The sequence below is a fragment of the Panthera pardus genome, unplaced genomic scaffold (genome assembly GCF_024362965.1).
Source record: "Panthera pardus isolate Hobbes unplaced genomic scaffold, ASM2436296v1 HiC_scaffold_10, whole genome shotgun sequence".
Classification (NCBI taxonomy): domain Eukaryota; kingdom Metazoa; phylum Chordata; class Mammalia; order Carnivora; family Felidae; genus Panthera; species Panthera pardus.
In genome coordinates, this window is record NW_026526655.1 from 90090057 (window position 1) to 90107344 (window position 17288).

At 34.3% G+C, this 17288-nt stretch overlaps 1 protein-coding gene across 1 annotated transcript; it reads right to left on the reverse strand.

The window, feature by feature from the left end:
• Positions 1-249: 249 nt before the first annotated feature.
• LOC109270466 (small integral membrane protein 15) lies at positions 250-1795 on the reverse strand. Its single transcript, XM_019455037.2, has one exon. It carries the CDS (start codon positions 1637-1639, stop codon positions 1415-1417), a length of 225 nt encoding a protein of 74 aa, XP_019310582.2. The 5' UTR covers positions 1640-1795; the 3' UTR covers positions 250-1414.
• Positions 1796-17288: the final 15493 nt, after the last annotated feature.

Sequence of the window (17288 nt, forward strand, 5' to 3'; positions counted from 1 at the left end):
TTTAAGTTGAGTTAAGTTATATGCCTTGACATTGCCCTGTATAACAAAGCTTTTTTACATGATATTATTTTAAGTTCTTTATTTTTATTTTATTTTTTTATAAAAAAGTATCAAATTTATTTCAATATCTAGTTCCATTTTTAAACTAAAGCTGGTGGACAATTTTTTGTAATTTAAAATTCATTATCAGAGGGGAGGAAAACATTAACAAGCTATTATATACTGACAGCAAATAAAATTACTGGACTATGCATTTATAAAAGCCTGTTTAATAGTAAAAAGTTCCAGTTATCTACTTAACTAAAGGAAAGATCCTTTAGCTCTTTATTTCTAATTTTAACACATATCTCATTTTGACATAATTTACCTTTTTCATCTAATTACTGGTATGATGACCAAAATTTTTCCAAATGTTAAACCTTTCTTTACCACTTACGAATTACAACTTAACTATTACTTTTTAAGAATGGCTTAAAAGAAATTTGAAATTTTAATTTTCACCATGAACCTGTTTCATCAGAAAGTAGAATATCACTACTAGGTAAGTTAAAACAAAGAATGGAAGAAAAACAAAAAATGGCATCTATATAATGAGCAAATTATCTGATAAGACATTTTAACTACTTCACATTTCTACTTAGTACAAGAAAGAGTAAACTGGTTCCAAGGTAACACAAGGTTTGGCATTTTTACTGCAAGCTTTAAATCATAGTGTTATTCTACTCAACAAGACATCTCTAAGAAAATGGCAGTGTTCATAAGTACAAAAACTGTTATATCTGGTAGGTGGTATTCTATATAGTCAATAAGAGAATTCTTTATAAAATTAGATTTTAAAAAATGCAGAATGTCTGATAATTATCTCCAGGGCTAAAATGAGAAAATGCAGAACACAAAAAGTCATTAGTTAATATGTGGCTTTGAGAAAGCCAGAAATGATTCTATTCCAAGAAATAAGCAATAATGATAAAAGATATAATATACTATATGCCTTTGAAGCCAAAGCACACTTTTCACCTCAGGACAGTTTTGATTTTTACATTCTTAACTCCTTTTGTCCAGAAAGGGCCCCATTCTAAGCCATCATTTGAAAAGAATTCATAATGTATAGTCATTTCTCTCCACAGGATGTTTTCGTTTCAGTACATAAGCTGCAAAATGGCAAATGACTAAGTCAGTTATAAAGAATTTATAGAATAAATGCCAATTTACAATAACTGTCAACAGACTTCTACACCAAAGCCTAAAAGTTGCAGTAGTAGAGGTCACAGCTAACATGATCCTTCCATGTGCTCAGACTTCAGTGACTACAAATTACTGTCATAAAAATCAGAAAAGAGACCTCAGTGGGTCCTTCCAGAGCTGCTTAATTTTCCAAGTGATTTTTCTCTGGTTATAGAGCCTGTTCATTCCTTCAATCCTTCTTTAGTCGTTTAGCTTTTGCAATATTTTCTTGACGTTTTTGTTTCTTCTTTTGTTCCTTTTCCCTGGCTTCAATCATCTTGGCCAATTTCCAGGACAGTACAGCACTTGCTAGAAACAATGGAGTAAGGGCCAAAATAACCGTTGTAAGGAAGCTGTACGGGTCCTTTGCAGCCCATTCCACAACATACTCAGCCCAAGCCTTTATATCAAACATCTTGGTAGTGTCTTATGCTTGAGTAGTTATTTCCAACCTTGTCCTGCGATTATTAGTGAGCCAATTACAATTTCAGATGACCCTTGCTTGTCTTCTTCTTCTTTAGCTCTACCATATACTTGTGAGAGAAGATTTAAATTCTATATACTCCAGGCCGGAAGCCTTAAGTTCTTTAAAAGAAAAAAAATGTTGCATAAATAAACCTGTTATTTTGCCATCTAATAATATTTACATTTTGTAAGGATGACTATTTAAATATTTTTTACACACAGCATCAAACCCTAACAAACTTTTTAATTCAAAATATTTTTTTGGAGAATTAAAATATTTTAAAGACATTTCAATGAAGTTTAATTTTTCTACTGAAAGAACTTATATATAATTAGAAAAGTGATTATCGGGGTGCCTGGGTGACTCGGTGGATTGAGCATCTGACTTGATTTTGGCTCATGTCATGATCCCAGCTTCCTGAGATGGAGCACCATGTTGGGCTCCACACTGAGAGTGGAGCCTGCATAAGATTCTGTCTTCATCTGCCCCTTTCCCCTGCTCATTCTCTCTCTAAAAATAAAAAATAAAAAAAGAAATATGATTATCACAGCAAGACTTTTGTTGACAGCAGGAAACAGCTCTACATTTGAAGCACACAGAATTTTCTGATTGTTAAGCCTTATGGAAGTATTTTTGTTAACTTTCTATAGCTCTCTGATGATTAATTTGCAAATATTTCCAATATATATGAGATGAATGATAGAAAACATACAGAATTATAAATGCATTAAATTTCTCTTTATTCTCCTTCCAGTTAAGAGGAAAGGATTTGTCCTCACCACACTTATTTCTTCTTGGTCTTCCATAATTTCTCAGTTGTTGTCAAGAAGTTTTTTTAACGTTAAGAATGTGCTCTTGATGAGAAAGACTTCTTTCAAAATTCAAATTATTTTTTTTATCTTTGTCTGTTGCATTAAGTTTCTCGAATCAGCTCTGTGGGAGCCTGGAATAGGTTCTGGGATGACTTTATACAGGTTACACATAAATAACTCCATTTACAACAGACTTAAAAAAATTTTGTACTATTATAACCGCCAACCATACAAACACTTAGAGATATACCATCATTCCTTTCTATAGGAAGTTTCATCCCGTGTTCAAGTTTAGAAGATCAAATTAGAATTCGGTATCTATAGGCTGGGGGCATCTCACAGATAAATTCCAGCTGCAAGCCACGATAGTGAGCCTAGATTTAATGTTTGTATTTCTGGTTGACAGAGTGAGTAATCTAAGCCTGAGTTGACAGTAGTGACCCTCCACTAGAACAAATTGATATATTAGCAAATTCTTCTTGGAGTTAGTGTGGACTTCTCAGTACTTCTCAGGCAAGGAAAATAATCTACTTTTGAGGAGTATTAAATAAAAACCATCAGAATAAAATCTCTTCATGAATATTTATTTTTGCATAAGGCTTCCTTGACCCTTCAATAATAGAAATGACAGGCCTGAAATATAGTACAATCCATCCTGTTATTAAAATCATAAATGGGTGGTAGATTGAGAGAAAGGTGGTAAGAGGTAGAATTTAAGTAATTAATAGATCGTTGTAAATTCATTGTCATGAATCCTTGCTGGTTTGAGAACAAACATGTAATAATATGTTAGGTGTGGTGATAATCACAAAAATAAAAATTGACAGATTGGGGTTCCATGCTAATTCTTAGAATAATATCCATATCTATAGTTCCTGGCATGGATGTCAAAGGTTTTGTTTTTCTAATTTCCAGAGTAACAAACTCCATCCGGGATACAAACTCAAGCTGTGTTTCTTTGCACCTCTTACTTTGATAATAGTCTTTATAATCCTTCTCTCAGAATGTATATAGTCATTTGGCTTAGCATTTTTGCAAATTTTTAAAAAGTTTACTTATTTATTTTGAGAGAGAGAGAGTGAGCAGGGGAGGGGCAGAGGGAGAGAGGGAGAGAGAGAATCCCAAGCAGGCTTCGCACTGTCAGTACACAGCCCAATGCAGGGCTCGAACCCATGAACTGTGAGATCATGACCTGAGTCAAAATCAAGAGTTGAACACTCAACCCACTGAGCCACCCAGGTGTCCTGCATTTATACCATTTGAGTGAGGTCTTAAGTGTAAAATAGGAACGTATAAATATAAACATATATATTTTATTTGAAAGCTCAAATCTAAGGACAATGTGCCTTTCACGAGTAGGAATCGTATCTTTGTATGTTCACATTAAAAAATGAAAGTTCACTCATATGCTCTTTATTTGTCATGATATATGTCTTCCATTTTAATACTCTTTCATATGTTTGTAACATAAAAACCAAGGAATACATTGGTTAACTAAAAAATTATTATGAATTATAATATGGAAATGGAGAGGGTTTTTTTTCCCCAAAAAGTCTTTCACAAAAACAAACGAATATTAATAATGTGATTTTTTAACAATTAGTATGGAAAATAATACACATTTTATTGTTATATATATAAACAGATACTTATAAATACAGTGTTGGTTTATTGTTATATCATTATTATTATTATTTACTACAAGTCGACTGAGAAATTTAAGAAAGTAATCTAAGTCCACTGTTTTATTCTAAAAAGCTTTCCAGTGGATGATTTAGGATGAGTGCCTATGCATCCTTCCTTTCCCTTTTTATATCTAAACTACTATATAGGGGCGTCTGGGTGGCTCAGTTGCTTAAGCCTCTGACTTCAGCTCAGGTCATGATCTCACTGTTTGCGAGTTAGAGCCCTGAGCCCCTCATTGGGCTCTGCGCTGTCAGCACAGAGCCTGGAGCTTGCTTCAGATTCTGTGTCTCCCTCTCTCTCTACCCCTCCCCAGCTCACAGTCTCTCTCTCTCTATCAAAAATTAACATTAAAAAAAATTAAACTACTACATAGTGACAATCTATTTTCAATACAGTGGCTGAATAATTGCATGAAAGCCATCAAAAGAAGACAGCTAAGTTTACTCTGCTGTATTCATAAAGGCAGAAAAGCGAACCGATACATTGTAAAAGATTTTCAAGAAGAGGGGTCTGAACTGAAAGGACTTTCTGCTTTTATTTTCATACTGCTAGATTGGTATCTTTTCTAAGAACCCACACAAAACAACAAAGGATGCAACTCAGATTAAAACAAAATAGTGAACTTTTTTTTTTTTTTTTTTTTTATGTTTCATGATTGTGGGATTCTTTACTTTTATAGTAACACCATTGTTCAACAAATAGCACTCTGGTACATGACCTTTTCATTGACTGGTTAGGTTTAATTTCCATGAGGTTTCTCTGTAACGGATTTCTGCAATATTTTAAAACTGGGTCATAAGCCTTATTAAATTAGATGTTCTAAAATACTTATTAGTTACTTATTGCCACATAACAAAATTGCCCACAAACTTAGTGGTTTCCAACATCACATTTATTATTTTATACTTTGTGTGGATCAGAAATCTAAGTATGGCTTAACTGAGTCCTCAGTTTAAGGGTCTCCTAAAAAGCTGCTCAGTAAGGTGTTACCTAGGGCCATATTCTCAGAAAAAAAAGCTTGAGTAGGGAAAAATCTGCTTCCAAACTCACTTGAAGTAGTTGGTAGGATTCCGTTCCTTAAAGGCATTTGGCCTGAGAATTTCTTTTCCTGCTGCCGGTTGGCCAGAGGCCACCCTCAATTCCTTGTCATATGTACCTCTTCAACTTGATTCATCAGAGCAAGCACACGGGAAGAACAAGAGAGAGAGAGAGTGCCATTAAAATAGAAGCTACAGTCTTTTATAACCTAATCTAAGCAGTTACGTTTTTGCAGTATTCTAATCATTAGAAGCAATCACTAGGTCCTGCTCATGCAATGGTGTGGATACGTAGATACCAAAAGGCAGGGATATTTGGGAGACATTTTGGAAGGATACCTGTTACCCTGTAAAAGCATTTTGTATATTACTGTAAATTATACTACTATGCCATGCTTAAAATAAGTTTTTCAGAATAAAAACTACTTTGCTTATTTAAAAAAATGATAGGGGCACCTGGGTGGTTCGGTCAGTTAAGGGTCTGACTCGTGATGTTGGCTCAGGTTTGTGAGATAGAGCTCTGTGCTGATGGTGCAGAGCCTGCTGGAGATTCTCTCTCTCCCTTTCTCTATGCCCCTCCCCTGCTCAAATACACACACACTCTCTCTCTCACAATGAATAAGTAAACTTAAAAAAAAATTAAATGATATAAATGTGAATAGGTTTAACAAAACAATTAATTGGATGGTTGCTAGTACAGTGTTTTTCTTGTAAGAAATAAATATGGACATATTCTAATAATATGGGAGGTAGGTGATTATGCATGTTTTTCTCCTGAATGATGTATGTGTTATCTACCATACAAGTAGAAAATTGCTGATATCACCACCATTTGCTCAGTAATCATTTGCTCAGAATGACAACATAATTTTTCAAGATTTCAGAGTTTCTAAGAGCTTTCCAATTTTGTTATATTCTAGAATTTCATTCTTGCATTTTAGAACATTAAAGGGTGCCTGGGTGGCTTAGTCAGTTAAGCGTCCAACTTCAGCTCAGGTCATGATCTCACGGTTCATGGATTCAAGCCCAACATCGGGCTCTGTGCTGACAGCTCAGAGCCTGGAGCCTGTTTCAGATTCTGTCTCCTTCTCTCTCTCTGCCCCTCCCCTGCTCTCACTGTGTCTCTCTCAAAAATAAATAAAACATTAAAAAAAAGAGAGAGAATTTTAGGACATTCAACTGCTTTTTTAAACTAAAAATGATAATATTTATCCTTATTTCCAACATTTTAATTTATTTTCCCAACATCCATTCATTGACGTGAATGAACCGCCCCCACCCTCACCACTTTGCCACTTACATACTCTGGACTGAATGTGCCATGTGTTAAGAAATTTTTTTCAGACTATTTTATTATATGTAACTATCTAATTAAAGCACATCCCAAATTATTACTTATGGCTGTAATTGGCTTTGATTCCTCTTCAGGGCTTGCCCAGGGCAGCCAGCTAAGCAGAGGAATATAAACTTTTAGATTTGCATCTTATTTCTTGCTTCATTAATTTCATTAACTTCCAAACTGATGAATTCTTAGAATTAAAATGTCATTTACATTTAATATCCAAAATCACTTCCTTTGCATTTAAACCTTCTAATTGTATTTTTGGGTTCTAGTTCTAAATTGTGTTTGTCAAAGTCTTAATTAGATTTATGTCATAGGATACAGAAGTTAACTGAACAGTAACAAGCTCGAATGAGAAGGTTTTCTTTAGAAGGACTTGGAAAGTGGCTTAAAATATTTGTTATGCAACATAGATTTTCTATACTCTGTAACTAAAGTTGTGTGTCTAAGACGGGTGAATGGTGTACATGGGTAACTATTGATTTATATGGAAAGATCAAATCTGGACACCTGAAGAAGAGACCTTTCTTTTTTCCAACAAGTACAGACTGTGTGGGATTTGTATGGAGTCTCATTTAGTAAGAGAAGATTTTATTTCTCTGTTTACTTACAACAGTGACAAATGGTGGCCAGAAGGAAAAGCAAAGTATGTAATCAATCTTAACACCTTTGTTGTTTTCTTGAGAGAAAAATAACCAAAAAAAAATTTAAAAAGCCAATTAAAGGAAAAAAATCTGTTTATATTATTGATGACGATGGTGATGGTGATAATGACATCAGTGATAATAAAAACAATGAAGGCTATCATTGCTACTCTTTAAAAGGACACTAAAAAGTAGGTATTAGCATCACGGTCTCATAGATGAGGATATGTGAGGTTTACAGAGGACAGAGATTTTGCCTAAATTGACACGTCTAAAAAATGTCAGAATAATATTCAAATCCATTTCAGTTTCTTTAAAGTCTGGAAACTTCTCAGACTTTATGCTGCTCATCCTGAAGACACTCAATGCCGGTGGTAGTCACATGGAGTTCAATTGTTTATTCTCTGTACCTGCAATTATATAGAAAGTCCAGTTCCTAAAATCCTCCCTGAAAAGTGCTTGGAACTTATATCCTCACTCTTTTAAAAGAAATAATTTGATGTTTTAAAGCACAAATATAACTACTAGCAGACACTATAAGTCTACATAGTGTGGACATGTTTAAAAAAAGGATAAACATACTATGAACATTCAAAGAGTAGCAAATTTTTTCTTATTAAAAAAAAGATAAACTATGTAGCGAATCATAGACTGCAGCTCCTGTCACCTGACTTAAATTCCAGGTCTCAACAAAATTCATCAAAGTATGAGTACACTCATTCAGACCACACATCCCCGGATGGACACTTACTGGCATTATTATGATTTTAACATGTGCTGACTTGGTTCTTGCCAAGAGAAGACATTAAGAGCATGAGATTCGGAATCACATAAACATGGGACAAATCCCAGCTTTGCCAATGGCCATGTGACTTTATATTTAACTTCTTTATATTCCTTTTTTTTTTTTTTTTTTTACATAGAGGGGTTAACTAGAATGGACCTCATTGTGTTATTGTGCACAGTAAATGAATAATGTGCTGTATAAATGGGCATTATCTTACTATTATCTTCCTTGATATTGATGTCAGAAGACTACCGACTTTGGTTTAGAATATGACCAGATGAGATTACTTTTTGGTGGCTCTCATTTATTTACTGAACTTTATTTATTTGCGATCAGTCCTTTGCCTTGTTCTTTGCTAGGCACTGATATGGAAGGGGAATAAAATACCCACTCTCTCCCTCCAGCCACATTCCTTTGTCATCCTTACTCCCAACGGTCTACTGGCTTGACATTTGAGTGGGGTTTAACAAGAAGCCAGAATATCAAAAGACTGTTGAAGATTAAGACTGTTTCTTTTTTCTTCTCCTTCTTACAATCTAAAAACTTTGAAATGGGGATGGACGTGATCCTCTTTAGAAATCATTCTGGCTACTGTAAATGAGATGTGGGGCAGAGTGCCCATGGACACATACATCAGTAAAGATTCTAAGGCAGGAGTCCAAGGAAGAGATTACAGTAGGCTTGGCAATGTCAGTGACAGTGGAGATGGAGAGGTGATAAACTTGACATAGAGAAGCAAGGCAAATTGGCAGATCTTCTAATAGATTAGATATGTGAGCACAAGTAGAGGGAAGAAAATAAGGATGAATTAATGCTGACTTGGGGAAGAGGGACTAAGGTTAAATTAGCTTTGCATGGGAAAACCAAGAGATCAGCTTAGGACATGCCGAATTTGCGATGTTTATAGTATATATCCAAGCACAGATGTCAGTGAGGTGTTGGCTAGAAGAAAATGGAATTCCTAAGAGGAGTTTGCACTGACGTGTAAATTTTGGAATTTTTATTAGGGTGATTAGTTAAAAGTCCATGGAAACAATAAAGAGGCATTGTACCAAGCCTTCAGAAAACTCAGCATTATCAAGGTCAGATAAAGAAGAGGGCAACGTTTGAAAGGTATCTAGCAGAGTGTCTAGTAAATATTTAAATGTAAATAAAAGGTCTTTAATAGTAATAATTTAGAATTATATTTGTGCTCACCTCAGATATCCATACAAGATGAATACTATGCTAAAAAGTAAAGCAGATAAATGTATCTCAAATATTTTAAACATTTGTAGTTACCCCCACTGAGTTATAGTTGTGTTTGTAGATTACATTAATGATTCCATTGATCTGCTAATTGAGTTTTGACTTATGTTAATTTTCCCATCTTTTATTTCCTAGAGATTGGTTACTTGTACTTTGTGCTACTTTTAGTACCTACACCACAGTAGAGTTTTCTGAGCCAAATACCTCTTTTTGTGATTTAGCTGGGCAAGAAAGAGAACATTACAGTGATGATAAGAAATATATGGGGTGACCTTCTCTTTCTTTCTTCCCCCTGCCTTCTGATTTCCAGCTCTCTGAATGCTTTCATTTGGAATGTAAATCTGCTTTTCAACAAAGGCGCCTTTGATTAAGTTCTATAAGTTCTTGGGTGAAATTTCAACCAACTCTCAAGGTCTTTGGTAAATTTTTACATTATTCAGTTTTTCAGCTGTCTTCAACCTTACTAAAGGCGAAATCCTTATGAATCCTACATTTTTCTGTTTGGGATACTCTGTCACTTGCTCTTCATTTTTGTACCTATATTTTAAGTCTAGGTGCTTCCCCCTACCCTCTATTTTTTTTTTTTTTTTTTTAAGATCTAGAATATTTTGAAGAAGAGTATTTATTTTGGTAAGTCTATGAATGAAGAAACGTAATTAGTGTTCAGAATTGTATTCTTGCCCATAATTTCTAGATCTATTCATTAATGTCCTATTTGAAGATATTTCTGTCATATTTTAAACTGCATGACTGACAGAGAAACTTGGATATAACAGAGTTTTCCGACGCTGAATATAGATGACATGGAGCATTTGCTTAGAGGTCTTAGAACACAGATGTCTCAGCTGTCATCTTGGGCCAGATCCTCACTTGTTTTGCCAAATGCACATATCAATTAAATGGAGTCAGAACTTTCTGCAATATTACATTCACATTCTGGCTTACTGAATACATTGACATTAACATTTTTGGGTTGGTTTGTGTTTTTCCCTTTGAATTATCTAGGCATCCTGTCAGTCATTGTTTTTTGTTTGTTTGTTTGTTTTGATTGACTTTATCCATCTTTTAAAACTAACACAACTTTTTCATACATCCTAGAGTTTATTTTAGTCCACCATTAAGTTATACTGATACAAGATTAGTTTTAGAGAAAATAAGGAATGCTAGAAAGAATATCATTACCCAAGCCACACTGAACTGGTTTTGTGCTTTTTCTTCGCACCATCAGGTTGGTGAACTTGGGCAAGTTTTTAAAAATTTATTTTTATTATTTTGTTTTAGTTACTAGTCTAGTCTATCTGTAATAAAAAGAAAATATTAAACTCTACAGAAAAATTAGTTGGAAATATTAAAATAAATGAAAAGATACAAACTTGCCTTACCTGACATGGAGTAGATGCTTAATAAATGATAGTTTTTATTGTTATGGAATTTTGGACATTTTGGAGACTGGGGCAGATTTTCTAGGTTGATTGACCAAATCTTCATTCCAGCCTCTTTCTCTAATGAACTATGGTTCCTAGACTCCCTTGTAGCTAGGATTCTTAAAATGAATATGTTCTACTGGGCAGACGTATACACATGAGATATAGGAAGTGAACAGCATGAGTCTGGGGAGACCAAGGCTTCTGGAAAACATGTCACCAAACAGGCTTGGTTATTCTAAATCTAGAAGTGATGACATTAGTTTCTTGATGTAGCAGCTTTCTAATCACAGTAAGATGGTGTGGTCTAAAGCATGGGTTAGTAGCATATCTCTTAGCAGATATATTAATAATATGTATTATATATATGTATATGTGTGTATATATACATACACACACATATACATATATATAATATTCCTTAATGAATGCTTTCTAACTCTGTTGCCAGAATAGATTCTCTTTCCATAACAACTAACCATACCATAATAACTTATATATGATGAAAAAATAAAATCCCTGATTTATTTAAGCCATTGTTTTTTTGTTTGTTGTGAGGGTGGGTTCTGTTACTTCAGTTAAACTTTATAATTAGATAAAAGTCATGCTCAAGGGATAGAACTTGCCACATGGAATTGATTCAAGGAGCACATGGTGAAGAGGATATTAAGTGCCAGACATTGCAGAATAGAAAGCTAGTACACTTGTTACAGGGTTGGTAAAATATTTGGTACCTTGTCACCTACTATACCTTTGAAAACAAACTACATTACCAAGGGGGACTAAAAAAAAAAAAAAGAAAAGAAAAGAAAGAATCAAAATGTTGAGTTAATTGGCTTCTGTCTGTCAATATCTTCAGTACTATAGACACCATCATACTTTCAAATTCTTATTTTCTTTTTCAATACAAATATTCAATTGACCCAGCATCATTTATTAAGTGTCACCTTTTCCCCTATCACACTGCAGTGTCACCTTGTGTTACCTCAAGGGACAGACTATGTGTGGGTTTGCTAGGTATTTCCTTTGTGTTCCATTGTTTTATAAGTACATTTTATTGCTAACACTACAGTCTTAATTTTGGTGCTTTGTAAGTCTTTTCATGTAGTAGTGTTTACTCTCCTTTAAGATTGGTATATTATATTGAGCCTATTCATTTCATATAAACATTAGATTTAGATTCTTAATTTCCAGAATTAATTAATTAATTAATTTTTGAGGGAAAAATGTTGTCTGAGATTGCCATGAATCTATAGTTAAGTTTGAACCATAAGAACTGACGTTTTTAAAATACTGATTGTTCTAAACTGAGCAATAGAATTCCCATTTACTGAAATAAAAAAATATATATATCACAACAATGTTTTGTATCTTTTTCTATATAGGTCTTACCCATCTTTTATTATATTCATTCCTAGGTATTTGATGATTTCCTTGATGGAAATCATGTCATTTCTCAGATTTCATATTCTAATTGTTTCTAGCACATAGAAATACAATTCACTTTTATATATTGATCTTGTATCTAATGGCTGTTAATTTTCTAATTCTAATAGTTTTTCCTAAGATGCTTTTGCATTTTCTAAGCTTACAGTCATATCTCCTGTATCAAATATTCATATCAAATTAACAGCTATATTTCTTTGTTTTTATATCTAGTAATTTATATATCTTTTTGTTACTTTATTGCTGTCAAGTGGTAAAATGTTGAAAGGTGCATCGATAGTGAATATTTTTGGTCATTTCTTATCTTGAGGGGAAATCATTTACTGTTTCAATTAATTCTGAATTTTATAGAAGGCTTTTTTCTAGACACTTTAACAGAATAAGGAATTGTTCTTCCATTTCTACTTTTCTAAGATTTTAAAAAATCATACATACATAGGTCTACAATTTTTATTACAATTCTGCAGTAAGATGATCATACATTTTTTTCTTCTTTATTCCATTAACATAATGCAGTAGGCAGAACGGTGGTGCCCCCAGAAAGTACAAATATGTTGTTACATGGCTAAAGAGACATTGCAGATATAATTAAGGTTATATAACTTAAAATAGAGAGATTATCCAAATGATCTCTATCTAACACATGGACACTTAAATGCAGAGAACATTCCCTGGCTGGGGAAGTAAGAACGACTCAGCCTGTCATTTTCTGATGGTGGCCACACAGAAAGCATGATGAGGCACACCAGCAGCCTCTAGGACTAGGCCCTGGTTGACAGCAAGGAAACAGGAGCTTAAGTTCCACAACTGCAAAGAACTAAATGTAACCAAGAGCTTGAATGAATTTGAAAGTGGATTTATCTCCAGACCGTCTGGAAAAGAACAATGCCCAACATTGTGATTTTAGCTCATGCCAAGCAGAGGACCCAGATGGATTATACTGTGCCTGCTCCTCTGACATATAGAACTATGAATGATAAATCAGTATTGTTTTCTGCCACTGATTTTGTCATAATTATTATGAAAACAAACAATATTATGAAAGCTTTCACACGTAGTAAAATAAATGGACTGTTTTTTAAATTTTAAACCAATGTGCATTTCTGAGTTAAGTCCAAATTATTTGTGATGTATTATCCTTTGTATGTATTGCTGGATTTAATTTGCTATTACTTTGTGATTTTGGTGTCTATAGTCATGCTATAGATAATGGCTCGATCTCCATAATTTTTCTTTTTTGGTTAACATTTTTACCAAATTTTGATATCAAGGTTATTCTGCTCCCATAAAATGAGCTGAGGAGTTTGAAAATGTTCCCACCTTTTTTATTCTCTACGGGTTTGTATCATATTGGTATTTTTTTCTTTCTTATTTGTTTAGAGGAATTCATAAATGAAGCCATTGTGCTGTGGAGAGTTTCTTTGTAGAAAGAGTTTTAATAACAAATTCAATTTCTTTAATTGATATAGAATATCCAATTGTTTTATTTCTTTTGTGTCTATTTCAGTTAAGGTTTATTTTTATTATTTTTTAGAGAGAGAGAGAGAGTGCACACAAGTGGGAAGAGGGACAGAGGGAGGGAAAGAGAGAGAGAGAGAGAGAGAAAGAGAGAGAATTAGAGAGAGAATTAGAGAGAATCCAAAGCAGACTCCACGCTCAGCACAGAGCTCGATGTGGGGCTTGATTCCACGACTCTGGGACCAACACCTGAGCTGAAATCAACAGTCAGATGCTAAACCAACTGAACCACCCGGGTGCCCAAGGTTTTTGTTTGTGTTTTTGTTTTTAATTGTCAATTTCATCTAAATTTTAAAGTAGAATTACATTAAGTTGAATATTTAAATTTTAAATTTTGGGAGGATCTCCCATTTCCCATTCCTGAAATGGACTAATTTTTGTTTGTCTCTTTTCTCTTTTATTTGTTTTCCTAAGGACTAATCCATCTTATTACTAATTTTGAAGAACAAACTTTCACCCTTGTTAATTTTTTCCTATTGTGTGTTCTACTTAATTAATTTCCTCTTTCATCTGCATCATTTCTTTCTACTTCCTCTTGCTTTGATGTTCTTTTCTAATTTGAGATAGAAACTTAAGTCATTGATTATTACCCTTTTTTTATGTCTAACATTAATTTAAAGCTAAAAGTTGCCTTTAAATATGGCTTTCCTTTTTGCATCTCACGCATTTTAATTTGTATGTTATATAGGAAGGGACATTCCTGGATTCCCTGCAATAAATAGTGGTGACTTTATGCAGGACTGTGTCACTCCCCTGGAACAAAAATGTAGTGGCCTGAGTGCCCAGGTACTAGACTCATAGCCGTATGTCAACAATTCAAAAAGATAGACTGTGATTGCATGTTCCCATTAGAGTAAATACTACAATGTGCTGGCAGCCAGAGAGACTAGAAAAGGGACTTGCAAACATCTGTTCAATGGAACTGAGATGCAGAAAGGGAACTTAGAAAGCCATAAGGCAGATTCCTGACAGATGTGGTCCTTGTAGGTCATCATGTTTACCAATCCTGGCCTTGGGAAATCCAAGCAAGGCTGCGGTCCAGGGTAGAGACTGGACATAATTTGCACCCAGTGCCTTATGTGACAAAATTGCAGCCATCTCCCAGTTCATGTCTGCATGTCTCAGAGTTTGAGTGTTATACACCCAGAAAGATGCTTTGGTACTTGGTTTGTTTGTGACAAATAAGTATCCATTGGCTGCTTTTCTTCACAATCTCTTTTTTCTCCCTGTATGTTTGCATGTTGAGATAGGGGATGAATTGGTTTTTGGACAGGAAAGGAATTCAATGCTAGGGCTAATGTACAGACATGAATTTATCATGAAGTTACTAAAAACCTAAGGGATTTCAGTTAAGGGAGAGTTCAGGCAATATATTCACATGGCCAGTTTTTTTTAAATTATAAAAAGAAGATATTTTAACTGTAATCAGTTTTAGAAACTTATAAATACCACTATCATAAGAGATAATATTTATTAACTTCCTAACTTACCCGTAATTTTTTTAATCCTTTTGACTTCATACTCTAGATTTATCCCTGCTAACATGCTTGATTGTCTAGAAGCTACGATTTCTCCATCTAAAAAAGTTTTGTGCTAAGATCCAAGCAAAATTTCAAACACTTCATTAAGAGAGGATAATGCAGTTTTAGTTAAATTATGAGTAATACCTTTGAATATACAGTGTCGTTAGACAGGACCCTGCCAAGATTAGCAAGAGGTGACACAGATTGACATTTATTAACATGTTCACATTCCTTGCTATTTTCTTTCCCCACCCCCACCCTCAAGGAGTTTTGCCTACACAACAGCTACCCCACCCCCCAAAAAAACTCTGAAAATAATCCCTAAATTGGGTAAATTAAGGTATTTCAGGATTGTCCCTTGATGTTGTCTCTATTGCTGTTCTTTTTATAGTTCTCCACTGACACTTGTTCATACAGTAAACCAGGATGACTTTCGCCTGGGGAAATCGCATGACACTTTATTGAATTTCAGAACTAACACAATGGGAGATTCACAAAGTCTGAACCTCTCACTTTTGTCCTCAAGTGTGAGGGGGTGGCTAAATATTTATTACAGGCTTATGTTCTATGTGACTTTGTCTTTATATGTGATCATATACAGAGCACTCCTTTCTTTTATCTTTCCAAGTCACAGCCAGATAATGGATAATATGTCAGATACCTGGTTACCATATACCTTTCCCAAGTCCATTCTCTTCCTATACCTTCTCAATGGAAGAATGGTATGATTGTAGGAAAAAAACACACAGGGGATTTCAGATTTTGTGAAGGTAAGCAAGTACATATTAACACATATAGTCTTTGATAAGTATGCAAGTTAAAAGTATGCTGTTACATGTAATCTTAATATCTATGGAAAATCATCCAGATCTGATTTGCCAGTCCTAGCAAAAGATATTTAGTCTATGTCTAAAAACAAAAACAAAAAAAACAAACAAAAAAAAAAAGAAAAAAGAAAGGAAAAGAAAAAAAAGGCAGGAGAGAAGAAATATGTGAATATAAGACATGCAAGCTGGGAGTTGTGGATAGAGATTTTTACAGAGAAGCTTTTGAAGTGAGAAATGAGAGAGGTATTGGGGTATGGGAGGTCTGTCAAAAGTAGAGGAAAATGAAAAGAAATTTAAAAACCATCGCTCTGGGCTATTTGTCACCTTTGTGATGTTTTAAGAAGTACAAGTCATATAAAGGGCTTGAATTATTATGAATTTGTTCTGTTTTCATGGGCTGTGTCATTTTAACTGCAACACTGCCCTGGGTTTGAACTGTGTGGGTCAGGGCTACAGAAGTATTTGTATGCATTAAATTTATAACTTCCCTATGTATCAGGGAAATTTTGCCCTGTGATGTACTATTAGGTTTTCACAGGGTACTCCTTTTAGCCACTTTTCTTAGTGGTGTACTTATTAACTTCTACACATGTTTCCAATTTTCCCATGAGCCCTCCTATGCACACATTTAATAAAATTAGCCCTTACATACTCAGGTTTTATCTTTAGAATTTTTTGCAAGAATACACAGTAGGCAGGTTATTATTGTTCTGGAACTTACGTTCTAATGTTATTTATAACGTTTCTAAAGTGGAGATTTTAATTAATTGGCTACTCCAGCAACTGAGGAAGTCAGGCTTCTCTCATAGCTACTGGTTACTGAGAGAGTCTAATTCATTTTTACCACTATCCAATGGGATCATGCAGATTTATTTCTAAAAAACATAATAAAGTAGAAAAAAAAATCCCATCTTCGTTATTTCATGAGAAACTGTTGGAGGAAAAGAAAAGATCCCATAAGCAAGGGGATAATATATAGCCTAAGCTATCTTTCCAAATAATTGATCCTCAGCCATCAGCCTAATATGAAAGCCACTGCTGGACCAGTACTGCCCAGCACCTCTCTTATCTCAAAGAGAAATCAACAGAGATCAAATTGTTTTAGTTTGGTTCCTCCAAAAAGCAGGCCTGGAATCAAGGATATGGATACATGTATTTCATTTGGATGTGATTCAAAGAAGACATGGAGTGGTGGAATAAAGATGAGCTCAAACTCTCTGGACACTTTTCTCTTTCACTAGCTTTATGATTGTTTAATGTGGGCTGGGGAATGACTGCTTTGACCAAAGAGTAGAGCAGGAATG

Coding starts and splice junctions, on each gene's coding strand:
- LOC109270466 (XM_019455037.2), bottom strand. CDS start 1,639: ATGTTTGATATAAAGGCTTGGGCTGAGTATGTTGTGGAATGGGCTGCA.